At 45.5% G+C, this 18,079-nt stretch overlaps 1 protein-coding gene across 1 annotated transcript in view; it reads right to left on the bottom strand.

Moving 5' to 3' along the window:
- Nucleotides 1–10,966, bottom strand: part of LOC311118537 (egl nine homolog 1-like) — a gene marked incomplete at its 3' end in the record, with an annotated part of 49,687 nt that extends 38,721 nt beyond the window's left edge. The window contains exon 1 of the mRNA XM_084193329.1: nucleotides 9,884–10,966. Coding sequence (XP_084049455.1) covers nucleotides 9,884–10,666 — 783 coding nt within the window. The remainder of the gene's footprint in view (nucleotides 1–9,883) is intronic.
- Between the last annotated feature and the right edge of the window lie 7,113 nt (nucleotides 10,967–18,079).

Genomic DNA, 18,079 nt, shown 5'->3' with positions numbered 1-18,079 from the left:
TAGTTAGCCTAGGGCTATAACCCCCTAAACATAGACAGGTTAGTTATCCTAGGGCTATAACCCCCCTAAACATAGACAGGTTAGTTATCCTAGGGCTATAACCCCCCTAAACATAGACAGGTTAGTTATCCTAGGGCTATAACCCCCCTAAACATAGACAGGTTAGTTATCCTAGGGCTATAACCCCCCTAAACATAGACAGGTTAGTTAGCCTAGGGCTATAACCCCCCTAAACATAGACAGGTTAGTTATCCTAGGGCTATAACCCCCTAAACATAGACAGGTTAGTTATCCTAGGGCTATAACCCCCCTAAACATAGACAGGTTAGTTAGCCTAGGGCTATAACCCCCTAAACATAGACAGGTTAGTTATCCTAGGGCTATAACCCCCCTAAACATAGACAGGTTAGTTATCCTAGGGCTATAACCCCCCCTAAACATAGACAGGTTAGTTAGCCTAGGGCTATAACCCCCTAAACATAGACAGGTTAGTTATCCTAGGGCTATAACCCCCCTAAACATAGACAGGTTAGTTAGCCTAGGGCTATAACCCCCTAAACATAGACAGGTTAGTTATCCTAGGGCTATAACCCCCCTAAACATAGACAGGTTAGTTAGCCTAGGGCTATAACCCCCCTAAACATAGACAGGTTAGTTAGCCTAGGGCTATAACCCCCCCTAAACATAGACAGGTTAGTTAGCCTAGGGCTATAACCCCCTAAACATAGACAGGTTAGTTATCCTAGGGCTATAACCCCCTAAACATAGACAGGTTAGTTATCCTAGGGCTATAACCCCCCCTAAACATAGACAGGTTAGTTATCCTAGGGCTATAACCCCCTAAACATAGACAGGTTAGTTATCCTAGGGCTATAACCCCCTAAACATAGACAGGTTAGTTATCCTAGGGCTATAACCCCCTAAACATAGACAGGTTAGTTATCCTAGGGCTATAACCCCCTAAACATAGACAGGTTAGTTATCCTAGGGCTATAACCCCCTAAACATAGACAGGTTAGTTATCCTAGGGCTATAACCCCCCTAAACATAGACAGGTTAGTTATCCTAGGGCTATAACCCCCCTAAACATAGACAGGTTAGTTAGCCTAGGGCTATAACCCCCCTAAACATAGACAGGTTAGTTATCCTAGGGCTATAACCCCCTAAACATAGACAGGTTAGTTATCCTAGGGCTAGACTATAACCCCCCTAAACATAGACAGGTTAGTTAGCCTAGGGCTAGGCTATAACCCCCTAAACATAGACAGGTTAGTTAGCCTAGGGCTATAACCCCCTAAACATAGACAGGTTAGTTATCCTAGGGCTATAACCCCCTAAACATAGACAGGTTAGTTATCCTAGGGCTATAACCCCCTAAACATAGACAGGTTAGTTATCCTAGGGCTATAACCCCCTAAACATAGACAGGTTAGTTATCCTAGGGCTATAACCCCCTAAACATAGACAGGTTAGTTATCCTAGGGCTATAACCCCCTAAACATAGACAGGTTAGTTAGCCTAGGGCTATAACCCCCTAAACATAGACAGGTTAGTTATCCTAGGGCTATAACCCCCTAAACATAGACAGGTTAGTTAGCCTAGGGCTATAACCCCCTAAACATAGACAGGTTAGTTATCCTAGGGCTATAACCCCCTAAACATAGACAGGTTAGTTATCCTAGGGCTATAACCCCCCTAAACATAGACAGGTTAGTTATCCTAGGGCTATAACCCCCTAAACATAGACAGGTTAGTTATCCTAGGGCTATAACCCCCTAAACATAGACAGGTTAGTTATCCTAGGGCTATAACCCCCTAAACATAGACAGGTTAGTTAGCCTAGGGCTATAACCCCCTAAACATAGACAGGTTAGTTATCCTAGGGCTATAACCCCCTAAACATAGACAGGTTAGTTATCCTAGGGCTATAACCCCCTAAACATAGACAGGTTAGTTAGCCTAGGGCTAGGCTATAACCCCCTAAACATAGACAGGTTAGTTATCCTAGGGCTATAACCCCCCTAAACATAGACAGGTTAGTTAGCCTAGGGCTATAACCCCCTAAACATAGACAGGTTAGTTATCCTAGGGCTATAACCCCCCTAAACATAGACAGGTTAGTTATCCTAGGGCTATAACCCCCCCTAAACATAGACAGGTTAGTTATCCTAGGGCTATAACCCCCCTAAACATAGACAGGTTAGTTATCCTAGGGCTATAACCCCCCCTAAACATAGACAGGTTAGTTATCCTAGGGCTATAACCCCCCTAAACATAGACAGGTTAGTTATCCTAGGGCTATAACCCCCCTAAACATAGACAGGTTAGTTAGCCTAGGGCTATAACCCCCCTAAACATAGACAGGTTAGTTATCCTAGGGTTATAACCCCCCTAAACATAGACAGGTTAGTTATCCTAGGGTTATAACCCCCCTAAACATAGACAGGTTAGTTATCCTAGGGCTATAACCCCCCTAAACATAGACAGGTTAGTTAGCCTAGGCTATAACCCCCCTAAACATAGACAGGTTAGTTAGTCTAGGGCTATAACCCCCCTAAACATAGACAGGTTCTACACTTAAAATACGCAAAAACAGTTTGATAAAGACAGAGTGTATTGTCATCAGAATCATTAAGTCTAGGCCTACTCAACAAACATATGTTGTCACTAATTCATCACCATGCAGTGTTCAATGTGGATTGTTAATTCATTTACAAAATTCCAAAGAACAGGCAGAATGAAATAAATCGAACAATACCCCATAATGACAAAGCGAAAACAGGTTTTTACAACATTTTTGCTTATTTATTACATATAACTAACAGAAATACCTTATTTACATAAGTATTCAGACCCTTTGCTATGAGACTCGAAAATTGAGCTCAGATGCATCCTGATTCCATTGATCATCCTTGAGATATTTCTACAACTTGATTGGAGTCCACCTGTGGTAAATTCAATTGAATGGACATGATTTGGAAAGAACCCGATGGTCACTCTGACAGAGCTCTAGAGTTCCTCTGTGGAGATGGTTGTCCTTCTGGAAGGTTCTCCCATCCACGCAGATGAACTCTGGAGCCCTGAAACAGACTTTAAGAACATACAGGCTATGTGCCCACTGGCCACAAAATGAGGTGGAAACTGAGCTGCACTTCTTAACCTCCTGCCAAATGTATGACCATATTAGAGACACATATTTCCTTCAGATTACACAGATCCACAAAGAATTAGAAAACAGCCTTTATTATTTTGGGACTTCTGAGTGTAATGTTTACTGTTAATATTTATTGTTTAATTCACTTTTGTTTATTATCTATTCCACTTGCTTTGGCAATGTTAACATATGTTTCCCATGCCAATAAAGCCCTTACATTGAAATTGAATTTTGAGAGAGAGAGAGAGAGAGATATGGAGAGCGAGAGAGAGAGATATGGAGAGAGAGAAAGAGGGAGAGAGAGGGAGAAGGTATAGAGATGGAGAGAGAGAGGAGGTAGAAAGAGAGAGAGAGGAGAGAGAGACGAGGTAGAGAAAGACGAGGTAGAGAGCGAGAGAGAGACGAGGGAGAGAGAGACGAGGGAGAGAAAGAAACGAGGTAGAGAGAGAGACGAGTTGAGAGCGAGAGAGAGACGAGGTAGAGAGCGAGAGAGAAACGAGGTAGAGAGCGAGAGAGAGCGAGACGAGAGAGAGAGCGAGACGAGGTAGAGAGAGAGAAACGAGGTAGAGAGCGAGAGAGAAACGAGGTAGAGAGCGAGAGAGAAACGAGGTAGAGAGCGAGAGAGAAACGAGGTAGAGAGCGAGAGAGAGCGAGACGAGGTAGAGAGAGAGATGAGGTAGAGAGAGAGAGAGCGGCGAGGGAGAGAGAGACGAGGTAGAGAAAGAAACGAGGTAGAGAGAGAGACGAGTTGAGAGCGAGACGAGGAAGAGAGACGAGGTAGAGAGAGAGAGAAGATGTAGAGATCGAGACAGATGTGGCAGGTAGACAGAGAGATGGAGAGAGAGAGACGAGGTAGAGAGATGAGAAAAAGACGAGGTGGAGAGATGAGAGAGAGGAGGTAGAGATGGAGAGAGAGGTAGTAGAAAGAGGTAGAAAGAGAGAGAGATGTGGTAGGTAGACAGAGATGGAGAGAAGGTAGAGAGAGAGAGAGAGACGAGGTAGAGAGAGACGAGGTAGAGAAAGAAACGAGGTAGAGAGAGAGCGAGACGAGGTAGAGCGAGCGACGAGGTAGAGAGCGAGAGAGAGACGAGGTAGAGAGCGAGAGAGAGACGAGGTAGAGAGCGAGACGAGGTAGAGAGCGAGTCGAGGTAGAGAGAGCGAGACGAGGTAGAGAGAGCGAGAGAGACGAGGTAGAGCGAGCGACGAGGTAGAGAGCGAGAGAGAGACGAGGTAGAGAGCGAGAGAGAGACGAGGTAGAGAGCGAGACGAGGTAGAGCGAGAGAGAGACGAGGTAGAGCGAGCGACGAGGTAGAGAGCGAGAGAGAGACGAGGTAGAGAGCGAGAGAGAGACGAGGTAGAGAGCGAGACGAGGTAGAGCGAGAGAGAGACGAGGTAGAGAGCGAGAGAGAGACGAGGTAGAGAGCGAGAGAGAGACGAGGTAGAGAGCGAGTCGAGGTAGAGAGAGCGAGACGAGGTAGAGAGAGCGAGAGAGACGAGGTAGAGAGCGAGAGAGAAAGGTAATATTAGGTCATATTAGGTGATCTAGCTAGCTAGCCAATTAGATAATATGCCTGAACACATGGTTTATGAATGTAAAATGCGGTCCGCTATAGGATACAAGAAATGTACAAGAAATGATGCGCTGGTAATATGGGCCGGATCTTTAATATAATAATGGGCCGGATCTGTAATATGGGCCGGATCTGTAATATGGGCCGGATCTGTAATATGGGCCGGATCTGTTGACGTGGCTGGGCTAGAAGCAAGCCGTTTTCGCTGTAGTAATGGAACAAACATGAAGATACCGAATCTGCACTCACTCTTGTTTTTAGGAAACAAAAAAAGGTACAGTGGACCCTAATCATTACAACAATTATCTGGGAGACTTTTTTCATAGATGCAAAATAAAACTCCTGGTCGTCCAGCAAACTATTTGGTCGCACTTTAGAGCCCTGATCCATTCTCTGTCACACGACCCACACTGCCGCCCACTCCGTCACGCTGCTACCGCCCACTCCGTCACGCTGCTACCGCCCACTCCGTCACGCTGCTACCGCCCATTCCGTCACGCTGCTACCGCCCACTCAGTCACGCTGCTACCGCCCACTCAGTCACGCTGCTACCGCCCACTCCGTCACGCTGCTACCGCCCACTCCGTCACGCTGCTACCGCCCACTCCGTCACGTTGCTACCGCCCACTCCGTCACGTTGCTACCGCCCACTCCGTCACGCTGCTACCGCCCACTCCGTCACGCTGCTACCGCCCACTCCGTCACGCTGCTACCGCCCACTCCGTCACGCTAATGCCCAGTGTTCTACTACCCGCACGGTTGGAACATACTGCCAAATTCTCTAAAACGCTGTTGGAGGCGGCTTATGGTAGAGAAATAAACACTAAATTCTCTGGCAACATCTCTGGTGGACATTCCTGCAGTCATCATGCCAATTGCACGCTCCCTCAAAACATGAGACATCTGTGGCATTGTGTTGTGTGACAAAAATGCACATTTTAGAGTGGCCATTTATTGTCCCCAGCACAAGGTGCACCTGTGTAATGATAATTAATTAGCTTCTTGATATGGAACCTGGCGCAGACGAAGATGGCGGCCTCGCGACTACCTCTTAGGAAACTTTGCAGTATTTTGTTTTTTTATGTATAATTTTTTACATTGTTATCTCAGAAAGTGTTTTGTATCATTACATACAGCCGAGGAAAACTATTGGATATCAGAGCGGCGGTAACTTGGGATATTCTGTCGAAATCGGTCCAGCCAGAGGGGTTCTCAGTTCTTCGCGCAGACAGGAATAAATATCTCTCCGGGAAGCAGAAGGGCGGAGGTGTGTGTTTCATGATTAACAACTCATGGTGTAATTGTAGTAACATAGAGGAACTCGAGTCCTTCTGTTCACCCGACCTAGAATATCTCACAATCAAATGCCGACCGTATTTTCTCCCAAGATAATTTTCTTCGGTTATAGTCACGGCCGTGTATATCCCCCTCAAGCTGATACCACGACGGCCCTCAAAGAACTACGCTGGACTTTATGCAAACTGGAAACCACATATCCTGAGGCTGCATTTATTGTAGCCGGGGATTTTAACAAAGCAAATTTGAGGACTAGGCTGCCGAAGTTCTATCAACAAAATCGACTGTTGTACTCGCTCTACCAAATTCCTCGACCATTGCTATTCAAACTACCGGGGTGGCTACAAGGCCCTCCCCGCCCTCCTTTCGGCAAATCTGACCACGACTCCATTTTGCTCCTCCCTTCCTATAGGCAGAAACTCAAACAGGAAATACCCGTGCTAAGGACTATTCAACGCTGGTCTGACCAATCGGAATCCACGCTTCAAGATTGTTTTGATCACGCGGACTGGGATATGTTCCGGGTAGCTTCCAAAAATAATTTAAACGAATGCACTGAAACGGTGACTGAGTTTATCAGGAAGTGTATAGGTGATGTTGTGCCCACTGTGACTATTAAAACCTACCCTAACCAGAAACCGTGGATAGACGGCAGCATTCGCACAAAACTGAAAGCGCGAACCACCGCATTTAACCATGGCAAGGTGACTGGGAATATGGCAGAATACAAACAGTGTAGCTACTCACTCCGCAAGGCAATTAAACTGGCAAAACATCAGTATAGAGACAAAGTGGAGGCGCAATTCAACGGCTCAGACACAAGACGTATGTGGCAGTGTCTACAGACAATCACGGACTACAAAAAGAAAACCAGCCACGTCGCCGACACCGACGTCTCGCTTCCAGACAAGCTAAACACCTTCTTCGCCCGCTTTGAGGATAACACAGTGCCACTGACGAGGCCCACTACCAAGGACTGTGGCCTCTCCTTCTCCGTGGCTGATGTGATTAAGACATTTAAGCATGTTAACCCCCGCAAGGCTGCCGGCCCAGACGGTATCCCTAGGCGCGTCCTCAGAGCATGCACAGACCAGCTGGCTGGTGTGTTTATGGAAATATTCAATCTCTCCCTTTCCCAGTCTGCTGTTTCCACATGCTTCAAGATGGCCAATAGATCCACAGACGATGCAATCGCCATCACACTGCCCTATCCCATCTGGACAAGAGGAATACCTATGTAAGAATGCTGTTCATTGACTATGGCTCAGCATTCAACACCATAGTACCCTCCAAGCTCATCATTAAGCTTGAGGCCCTGGGTCTGAACCCCGCCCTGTGCAACTGGGTCCTGGACTTCCTGATGGGCCGCCCCCAGGTGGTGAAGGTAGGAAACAACATCTCCACTTCGCTGATCCTCAACACAAGGGTGCATGCTCAGCCCCCTCCTGTCCTCCCTGTTCACCCATGACTATCCTAAGCCAGGTTGAACAGCACTATCCTAAACCAGGTTGAACAGCACAATCCTAAGCCAGGCTGAACAGCACAATGCTAAGCAAGGCTGAACAGCACTATCCTAAACCAGGTTGAACAGCACTATCCTAAACCAGGTTGAACAGCACAATCCTAAGCCAGGCTGAACAACACAATCCTAAGCAAGGCTGAACAGCACAATCGTAAACCAGGCTGAACAGCACTATCCAAGCCAGGTTGAACAGCACTATCCTAAACCAGGCTGCCAGTTACAACAGATCAGTTCTGCACCGTCAGCATCTTTATGCAAACAATAACAGATGAACTCAGAACAGAAGCATGTGAGATCATTTCAGGAACTAGAGCAAGTTGGTGTGAAACTTCTTGATTGTGTCCCAAATGGCATCCTATTTCCTAGCCTATAGTGGACTACTAGACCCATAGGGCCCTGGTCAAAAGTATTACAGGTGTAATATAGCTGTGGATTAATGGTGAATAAACTCAACTTTAACACATACTAAAGTATGTGGACACCCCTTCAAATTAATGGATTCGGCTATTTCAGCCATGGCCGTTGCTGACAGGTGTATAAAATCGAGAACATAGCCATGCGATCTCCATAGACAAAAATTGGCAGTAGAATGGCCTTACTGAAGAGCTCAGTGACTTTCAACGTGGCACCATCATAGGATGCCACCTTTCCAACAAGTCAGTTCGTCAAATGTCTGCCCTGCTAAACCTTCCCCAGTCAACTGTAAGTGCTGTTATTGTGAAGTGGAAACGTCTAGGAGCAACAACGGTTCAGCCGCGAAGTGGTAGGCCACACAAGCTCACAGAACGGGACCGCCGAGTGCTGAAGCACGTAGCACGTAAAAATTGTCTGTACTCGGTTGCAACACTCACTCCCGAGTTCCAAACTGCCTCTGGAAGCAACGTCAGCATTAGAACTGTTTGTTGGGAGCTTCATGAAATGGGTTTCCATGGCAGAGCAGCCGCACACAAGCCTAAGATCACCATGCGTAATGCCAAGCGTCAGCTGGAGTTGTGTAAAGCTCGCCACCATTGGACGCTGGAGCAGTGGAAACGCGTTCTCTGGAGTGATGAATCATGCTTCACCATCTGGCAGTCTGACGGACAAATCTGGGTTTGGCGGATGCCAGGAGAACGCTACCTGCCCCAATGCATAGTGCCAACTGTAAAGTGTGGTGGAGGAGGAATAATGGGCTGGGGCTGTTTTTCATGGTTTGGGCTAGGCCCCTTAGTTCAAGTGAAGGGAAATCTTAATGCTACAGCATACAATGACATTCTAGACAATTCTGTGCTTCCAACTTTGTGGCAACAGCTTGTTTCAGCATGACAATGCCCCCGTGCACAAAGCGAGGTCCATACAGAAATGGTTTGTCGAGATTGGTGTGGAAGAACTTGACTGGCCTGCACAGAGCCCTGCCCTCAACCTCATTGAACACCTTTGGGATGAATTGGAACGGCAACTGTGATCCAGGCCTAATCGCCCTACATCAGTGCTACTAATCACTAATGCTTGTGGTTGACTGGAAGCAAGTCCCCGCAGCAATGTTCCAACATCTAGTGGAAAGTCTTCCCAGAAGAGTGGAGGCTGTTATAGCAGCAAAGGGGGACCAACTCCATATTAATGCCCATGATTTTGGAATGAGATGTTCGACAGGCAGGTGTCCACATACTTTTGGTCATGTAGCGCACGCTTACCATGGTATATCATTTACATTACATTTACATTTTAGTCATTTAGCAGACTAAGAGCGACTTACAGGAGCAATTAGGGTTAAGTACCTTGCTCAAGGGCACATCGACAGATTTTTCACCTAGTTGGCTGGGGGATTACAACCAGCGACCTTTCGGTTACTGGCACAACGCGCTTTACCACTAAGCTACCTGCTACCTGGTTGAATGAATGTATGGACCTGTTCCATACTGTAGTCATGCATGGTACAGGCCTATAGGCTGAAATACATGATGTATACAGGCTATGTGACGACTTAGGAAACATTGTGATTTAATTAAAAGATGCATAATGCAGAAATCGCTCCGCCATTTCCTGGTTGCTAAAATTCTACTAGTTCGACTAATTTCAGTTTATGTGACAAAACAAATCAAGTATAGTGTAGAGAATCATTGTGCTATCTAAACAAAAGCTGTTAAATAAATGTAACATCAGCTGAAAATGCAATATTTTTGCTTATGTACAAATCCGAAAGTAAAAGACACTAAAACTAAAAACTTAATGGGGTACATAGAAACAGCCTCTTAAGACTCGCCTTCAATGAGAATGACAGATATATACAATTCTATGTGAATTTGGTCGGGTCGGCCAAAGAGTTTCATATCGCAGCTTTAACTTAACCTGGCTACTTACTTTAGTCCTTCCATTTATTGTAAAGTTTCCCAGCTGACCGTTACAATGTCTGACCAGATCATCCATACGGCTCATGAGGAAGCGGATCTTCTCACAGCCGGCCTCTCGGCCCTCGATCCATGTGATCTTATCCCCCCTAATGTCTTTAGTGGAGTCACTTTTCTGACTGACCAACTGACCGTCGGTAAACTTCCCGGTTTTATGCAGCACCTTGACATCCTCCAGGATGGCCAGCCCCGTTTCCCCGCCGAGGAAGTTGTCAACTACACAGATCCCATGCTTAGTCATACACGGGACTATGTACTCCATGGCGAGTTTCTGCGGCGTGGACCGGGTGGTGGTTTGTCCGTTGGGTTTGGTATTGTTATTAGACCCGCCTGGCTGATCGACGGAGGACCCCGAGCACTCTGCGTTAGTTATAAAACCTTTCATTCTAGTCTCTCCGCTCCGAGATGCGGTGTTGTCGGGTTCGACGCGTGTCTTCAGCTCCGCTGGTGGTCCTTTTTGTGGCGGTAGTGTCTGTCCCTCTGTCCCCCCATCCCCAGACGGTACCCGACGTTCAGCAGGCTTCTGGTTTGAAACCTGCGACTTCGCCTCAGATTCTTTACAGAGGAGTTTGTGCATTTTCCAGTGCTGCTTCTGGTGTTCCTTGCTGCAGTAGAACGAGTTCCGACACCGGCTGCACTTGAGGAGATTCTCCATTTTCCCACAAAGTTCACAATACTGTCTTTCCCGCTCCAAGTCCAGAGCAGTCTGGGCTCCAGTCTCATGTTTAGTCTCCATGTTTGCAGTTGGAAGTAACGTTTGTTAGCTAGTGTGTTACGGTGTTTAAATCCAACCCTTTACACCGCTACTGAGAAGTTTGGAAGTGATCCACACACAGCTCCAGCCCAGCCTCCCACGCCACACAGAGTGAAACGGAAAAGCAGCTCCCGACGATTTAAGACCCGATAATTTCATCACACGTATTCCGCTGTTTACTTTATATTACACGGTAATAGGAGTGTCGGTGCGTTCGAACCCAACATTTCGATAAGACTGGTCGTCGGGACGTTTTGTAGCGAGGAGCAAGCTATCGGTCCGTCTTACTACGCTCTCCCTCTCTCTGGGGCGTATTATTTACCCAGAGTCTGTTGCAAAACCTTTCTTAAACGGAAGCGAACAAAATAGGGCGGGACATACCTGAATTTGTCCAATAGAAACTCTAGTTTAGTTGCAAATCGGATTGGAATTGTTTACACATCTGGGCTGCGTTCAGTACGTTTTTACGTTCTGGAACGTTCAATTGAACGGAAATGGTGCTGTACTGAACGACAAGTTGGGGAACACAGTCAGCATGGCCACTGCCCTTTAAATACGTCACTCATTGCTTCAAGCCACACCTCGCCACACCCACCACATTGGAGAAAATGTACCTCAAAGTATGTTCAAGAACGTACAATAACGTTTTGGAGAAACGTCGTTAAATACAAACCGTTCCACAACGTAGCAAACGTTCAAGCGAACTGAACGCACCTATGATGTCGGCAACGAAACCCTGCCTACTGGTCCAATGTCAGCAGCTGGGCCTCCTCCCTCTAAACCTGCAATGTGTAACGTTTTGGGAGACCCGACCAAATTCACATAGAAATGTGCGGTATAAATGTGTCATTCATTGAAAACAAGTTAAATATGCGGTAGATCTGTTCTATGTCCTATATTTCTATGCTTTCCGTTCATAAGTTTCATTTTGCATCTTTTACTTTTCAAATCAAATCTAACTTGATTTGTCACATGCGCCTAATACAACAGGTGTAGACCTTAACATGAAATGCTTACTGACAAGCCCTTAACCAACAATGCAGTTCAAGAAAGAGTTAAGAAAATATTTACTAAATAAACAAAAGTAAAAAATAATACAAAGTAAAACAATAAAATAACAATAACGAGGCTATATACAGAGTGTACCGGTACCTAGTCAATGGGCTGGGGAACAGGTTAGTCCAGGTAATAACGAGGCTATATACAGGGGGTACCGGTACCGAGTCAATGGGCTGGGGTACAGGTTAGTCGAGGTAATAACGAGGCTATATACAGGTTGTACCGGTACCGAGTCAATGTGCTGGGGAACAGGTTAGTCCAGGTAATTTGTACATGTGGGTAGGGGTAAAGTGACTCTACATAGATAACAGACAGCGCGGGGGTCTTGGCGCTCCGGTACCGCTTGCCGTGCGGTAGCAGAGAGAACAGTCTATGACTTGGGTGACTGGAGTCTTTGACAACTTTTAGGGCCTTCCTCTGACACCGCCTGGTATAGTGGTCCTGGATGGCAGGAACCTTGGCCCCAGTGATGTAATGGGCCATACGCACTACCCTCTGTAGCGCCTCATGGTCGGATGCCGAGCAGTTGCGATACCTGGGGGTGATGCAACCGGTCAGATTGCTCTCGATGGTGCAGCTGTAGAACTTTTTGAGGATCTGGGGACCCATGCCAAATCTTTTCAGTCTCCTGAGGGGGAAAAGGTGTTGTCGTGCCCTCTTCACGACTGTCTTGGTGTGTTTGGACCATGATAGTTTGTTGGTGATGTGGACACCAAGGGACTTGAAACTCTCAACCTGTTCCACTACAGCCCTGTCGATGTGAACGGGGGCCTGTTCGGCCCTCCTTTTCCTGTAGTCCACGATCATCTCCTTTGTCTTGCTCACATTGAGGGAGAGGTTGTTGTCCTGGCATCACACTGCCAGGTCTCTGACCTCCTCCCTATAGGCTGTATCATCATTGTCGGTGATCAGGCCTACCACCGTTGTCGTCAGCAAACTTAATGATGGTGTTGGAGTCGTGCCTGGCCATGCAGTCATGGGTGAACAGGGAGTACAGGAGGGGACTGAGCACGCACCCCTGAGGGGCCCCCGTGTTGAGGATCAGCGTGGCAGATGTGTTGTTGCCTACCCTTACCACCTGGGGGCGGCCCGTCAGGAAGTCCAGGACCCAATTGCAGAGGGAAGTGTTCAGACCCAGGGTCCTTAGATTAGTGATGAGCTTGGAAGGCACTATGGTGTTGAACGCTGAGCCTGACCAGCCTTTCAAAGCACTTCATGGCTACCAATGTGAGTGCTACGGGGTGCTACTCTGTCTCCCTTGTGGCGCAGTGGTCTAAGGCACTTGCTGTGCCACTAGAGATCCTGGTTCGTATCCAGGCTCTGTCGTAGCCGGCTGCGACCGGGAGACCCATGGGGCGGCGCACAATTGGCCCAGCGTCATCCAGGGTAGGGGAGGGAATGGCCGGCAGGGATGTAGTTCAGTTGGTAGAGCATGGTGTTTGCAACGCCAGGGTTGTGGGTTCGTTTCCCACGGGGGGCCAGTATGAAAAAAATAAAAAATAAAATGTATGGACTCACTAACTGTAAGTCGCTCTGGATAAGAGTGTTTGCTAAATGACTAAAATGTAAAAAATGAAATAATTTAGGCAGGTTACCTTCGCTTCCTTGGGCACAGGGACTATGGTGGTCTGCTTGAAACATTTAGGTATTACAGACTCGGTCAGGGAGAGGTTGAAAATGTCAGTGAAGAAACTTGCCAGTTGGTCCGCGCATGCTTTGAGTACACATCCTGGTAATCTGTCACTGGGCAGCTCGCGGCTGGGTTTCCCTTTGTAGTCCGTAATAGTTTTCAAGCCTGCCACATCCGACGTGCATTAGAGCTGGTGTAGTAGGATTCAATCTTAATCCTGTATTGACGCTTTGCCTGTTTGATGGTTCGTCTGAGGGCATAGCGGGATTTCTTATAAGCGTCCGGATTAGTGTCCCGCTCCTTGAAAGCGGCAGCTCTACCCTTTAGCTCAGTGCGGATGTTGCCTGTAATCCATGGCTTCTGGTTGGGATATATACGTACGCTCACTGTGGGGACGACGTCGTCGTTGCACTTATTGATGAAGCCGATGACTGATGTGGTGTACTCCTCAATGCCATTGGATGAATCCCGGAACATGTTCCAGTCTGTGCTAGCAAAACAGTCCTGTAGCTTAGCATCTGCGTCATCTGACCACTTTTTATTGACCGAGTCACTGGTGCTTCCTGCTTTAGCTTTTGCTTGTAAGCAGGAATCAGGAGGATAGAGTTATGGTCAGATTTGCCAAATGGAGTGCGAGGGAGAGCTTTGTATGCATCTCTGTGTGTGGAGTAAAGGTGGTCTAGAGTTTTTTTTTCCTCTGGTTGCACATTTAACATGCTGGTAGAAATTAGGTAGAACGGATTTAAGTTTGCCTGCATTAAAGTCCCCGGCCACTAGGAGCGCCACTTCTGGATGAGCGTTTTCCTGTTTACTTATGGCCTTATACAGCTCATTCAGTGCAATCTTAATGCCAGCATTGGTTTGTGGTGGTAAATAGACAGCTATGAAAAATATAGATGAAAACTCTCTTGGTAGATAGTGGGTCTACAGCTTATTACCTCAGGCGAGCAATACCTCAAGACTACCTTAATATTAGACATCGTGCACCAGCTGTTATTGACAAATAGACACACCCCCCACACCTCGTCTTACCAGACGTAGCTGCTCTGTCCTGCCGATGCACAGAAAACCCAGCCAGCTCTATATTATCCGTGTCGTCGTTCAGCCACGACTTGGTGAAATATCTTATAGTTTTTAAAGTCCCGTTGGTAGGATATTCTTGATTGTAGATAATCCAGTTTATTTTCCAATGATTGGCCAGGTTTAGTCCCTCGCAGCCCGACCTCCGCCCCCTTCTTCATCCCCTCCGGCCCGACCTCCGCCCCCTTCTTCATCCCCTCCGGCGCCACCAGCTTCAAACAGCTGAAAATACAATATTTTTGTTTATGGAAAATATATTTCACAGCGGTTTAGATGGTACAATGATTCTCTACACTATACTTGCTTGTTTTGTCACATAAACTGAAATTAGGCAAACTATTAGAATTTTAGCAACCAGAAAATGGCGGAGCGATTTCTCCATAGTGCATCTTTAAATCCAGCAGAAAAAAAGAGGAAGGATTTAATTCACAGTAAACAATATATTTCTGGCAACAAAACAAAAAAAGTAGCCTACACTTCTACAACTCGTAGCACACCTAAAATACTGACTTTGTTAAGGGGCAAATTATATATTCTATTCTACTGGTTTTGTTCCTATTTCATTATAAAAATATAAAATAAAAATGACTAAAATGTAAATGTAAATGTAAATAGCCTATGCCCCAAAACACCAGTACACCAGTAGAATGTTCTCTCATCCAGAGTTAGATCTTTCTATTTAAAAGGCAACTGTAAGCCCAACACCGAGACTACAAAATAATAACATTATCTCCTCAAAATCTCATCTCTGTTTTTATAAGAATAGGCCTACATAGTAATAATAAATAATAAATAAATATTAATAAAAAGTGCATAACATAATTTGACATTTTGAAGGCTGTGCATAGAAAAAAGAACCTTCTGTGCACCATGTTAAATAAAATAAAATCAAAGGTTATTGGTCAGATTTAAAGATGTTATCGAAGGTGCAGCAGTAACACCTCGCAACACAATACACACATAATAAAAAAATAAAAAAATAAATTAAGAAATATCAGAAAAAACAATGTCAGATTCCAGAATATACAGTGGGGAAAAAAGTATTTAGTCAGCCATCAATTGTGCAAATTCTCCCACTTAAAAAGATGAGAGAGGCCTGTAATTTTCACCATAGGTACACGTCAACTGTGACAGACAAATTGAGAAGAAAAAAATCCAGAAAATCACATTGTAGGATTTTTAATGAATTTATTTGCAAATTATGGTGGAAAATAAGTATTTGGTCACCTACAAACAAGCAAGATTTCTGGCTCTCACAGACCTGTAACTTCTTCTTTAAGAGGCTCCTCTGTCCTCCACTCGTTACCTGTATTAATGGCACCTGTTTGAACTTGTTATCAGTATAAAAGACACCTGTCCACAACCTCAAACAGTCACACTCCAAACTGCACTATGGCCGAGACCAAAGAGCTGTCAAAGGACACCAGAAACAAAATTGTAGACCTGCACCAGGCTGGGAAGACTGAATCTGCAATAGGTAAGCAGCTTGGTTTGAAGAAATCAACTGTGGGAGCAATTATTAGGAAATGGAAGACATACAAGAGCACTGATAATCTCCCTCGATCTGGGGCTCCACGCAAGATCTCACCCCGTGGGGTCAAAATGATCACAAGAACGGTGAGCAAAAATCCCAGAACCACACGGGGGGACCTAGTGAATGACCTGCAGAGAGCTGGGACCAAAGCAACAAAGCCTACCATCAGTAACACACTACGCCGCCAGGGACGCAAATCCTGCAGTGCCAGACGTGTCCCCCTGCTTAAGCCAGTACATGTCCAGGCCCGTCTGAAGTTTGCTAGAGTGCATTTGGATGATCCAGAAGAGGATTGGGAGAATGTCATATGGTCAGATGAAACCAAAATATAACTTTTTGGTAAAAACTCAACTCGTCGTGTTTGGAGGACAAAGAATGCTGTGTTGCATCCAAAGAACACCATACCTACTGTGAAGCATGGGGGTGGAAACATCATGCTTTGGGGCTGTTTTTCTGCAAAGAGACCAGGACGACTGATCCGTGTAAAGGAAAGAATGAATGGGGCCATGTATCGTGAGATTTTGAGTGAAAACCTCCTTCCATCAGCAAGGGCATTGAAGATGAAACGTGGCTGGGTCTTTCAGCATGACAATGATCCCAAACACACCGCCCGGGCAATGAAGGAGTGGCTTCGTAAGAAGCATTTCAAGGTCCTGGAGTGGCCTAGCCAGTCTCCAGATCTCAACCCCATAGAAAATCTTAGGAGGGAGTTGAAAGTCTGTGTTGCCCAGCGACAGCCCCAAAACATCACTGCTCCAGAGGAGATCTGCATGGAGGAATGGGCCAAAATACCAGCAACAGTGTGTGAAAACCTTGTGAAGACTTACAGAAAACGATTGACCTGTGTCATTGCCAACAAAGGGTAAATAACAAAGTATTGAGAAACTTTTGTTATTGACCAAATACTTATTTTCCACCATAATTTGCAAATAAATTCATTAACAATCCTACAATGTGATTTTCTGGAGAAAAAAATTCTCATTTTGTCTGTCACAGTTGACGTGTACCTATGATGAAAATTACAGGCCTCTCTCATCTTTTTAAGTGGGAGAACTTGCACAATTGGTGGCTGACTAAATACTTTTTTTCCCCACTGTACATTGAACAAAAATAAACACAACATGCAACAATTTTAAAGATTTTAGCGAGTTACAGTTCATATAAGGAAATCAGTCAATTGAAAGAAATTAATTAGGCCTTAATCTAGGGATTTCACATGACTGGGAATACAGATATTCATCTGTTGGTCACAGATACCTTTAAAAACAAGTACGGGCGTGGATCAGAAAACCAGTCAGTAACCTGTTTGACCACCATTTCCCTCATGTAGCGTGACACATTTCCTTCACATAGAGTTGATCAGGCTGTTGATTGTGGCCTGTGAAATGTTGTCCCACTCCTCTTCAATGGCTGTGTGAAGTTGTTGGATAAAGGCGGGAACTGGAACAGGATGTCGTACACGTCGATCCAGAGCATCCCAAACATGCTCAATGGGTGACATTGTGTTCGCTGTCCGTAGTTTATGCATGCCCATACCATAACCCCACCGCCACCATGGGGCACTCTGTTCACAACGTTGACATCAGCAAACCGCTCGCCCACACGATGCCATACACGCTGTCTGCCATCTGCCCGGTACAGTTGAAACCGGGATTATTCCGTGAAGAGCACACTTCTCCAGGGATTTTCTTTATTTTTACTATTTTCTGCATTGTAGAATAATAGTGAAGACATCAAAACTATTAAATAACACATATGGAATCATGTAGTAACCAAAAAAGTGTTCAACAAATCAAAATATATTTTATATTTGAGATTCTTCAAAGTAGCAACCCTTTGCCTTGATGACAGCTTTGCACACTCTTGGCATTCTCTCAACCAACTTCACTCGGAAGCCCATAGTTTTGATGTCTTCAATATTATTCTACAATGTAGAAAATAGTAAAAATAAAGAAAAACCCTTGAATGAGTAGATGTGTCCAAACTTTTGACTGGTAAATATATATATATATATATTAGGGGGTAGATCAGCTTTAATATTGCAAATAGATTGTAGCTTCCATCAATGTAATTGTCTGCATCATTTCCAATC

Source organism: Coregonus lavaretus (assembly GCF_964263955.1).
Source record: "Coregonus lavaretus genome assembly, contig: HAP1_SCAFFOLD_390, whole genome shotgun sequence".
NCBI classification, from domain to species: Eukaryota; Metazoa; Chordata; class Actinopteri; order Salmoniformes; family Salmonidae; genus Coregonus; species Coregonus lavaretus.
This window is presented reverse-complemented; position numbering and strand designations above follow the sequence as displayed.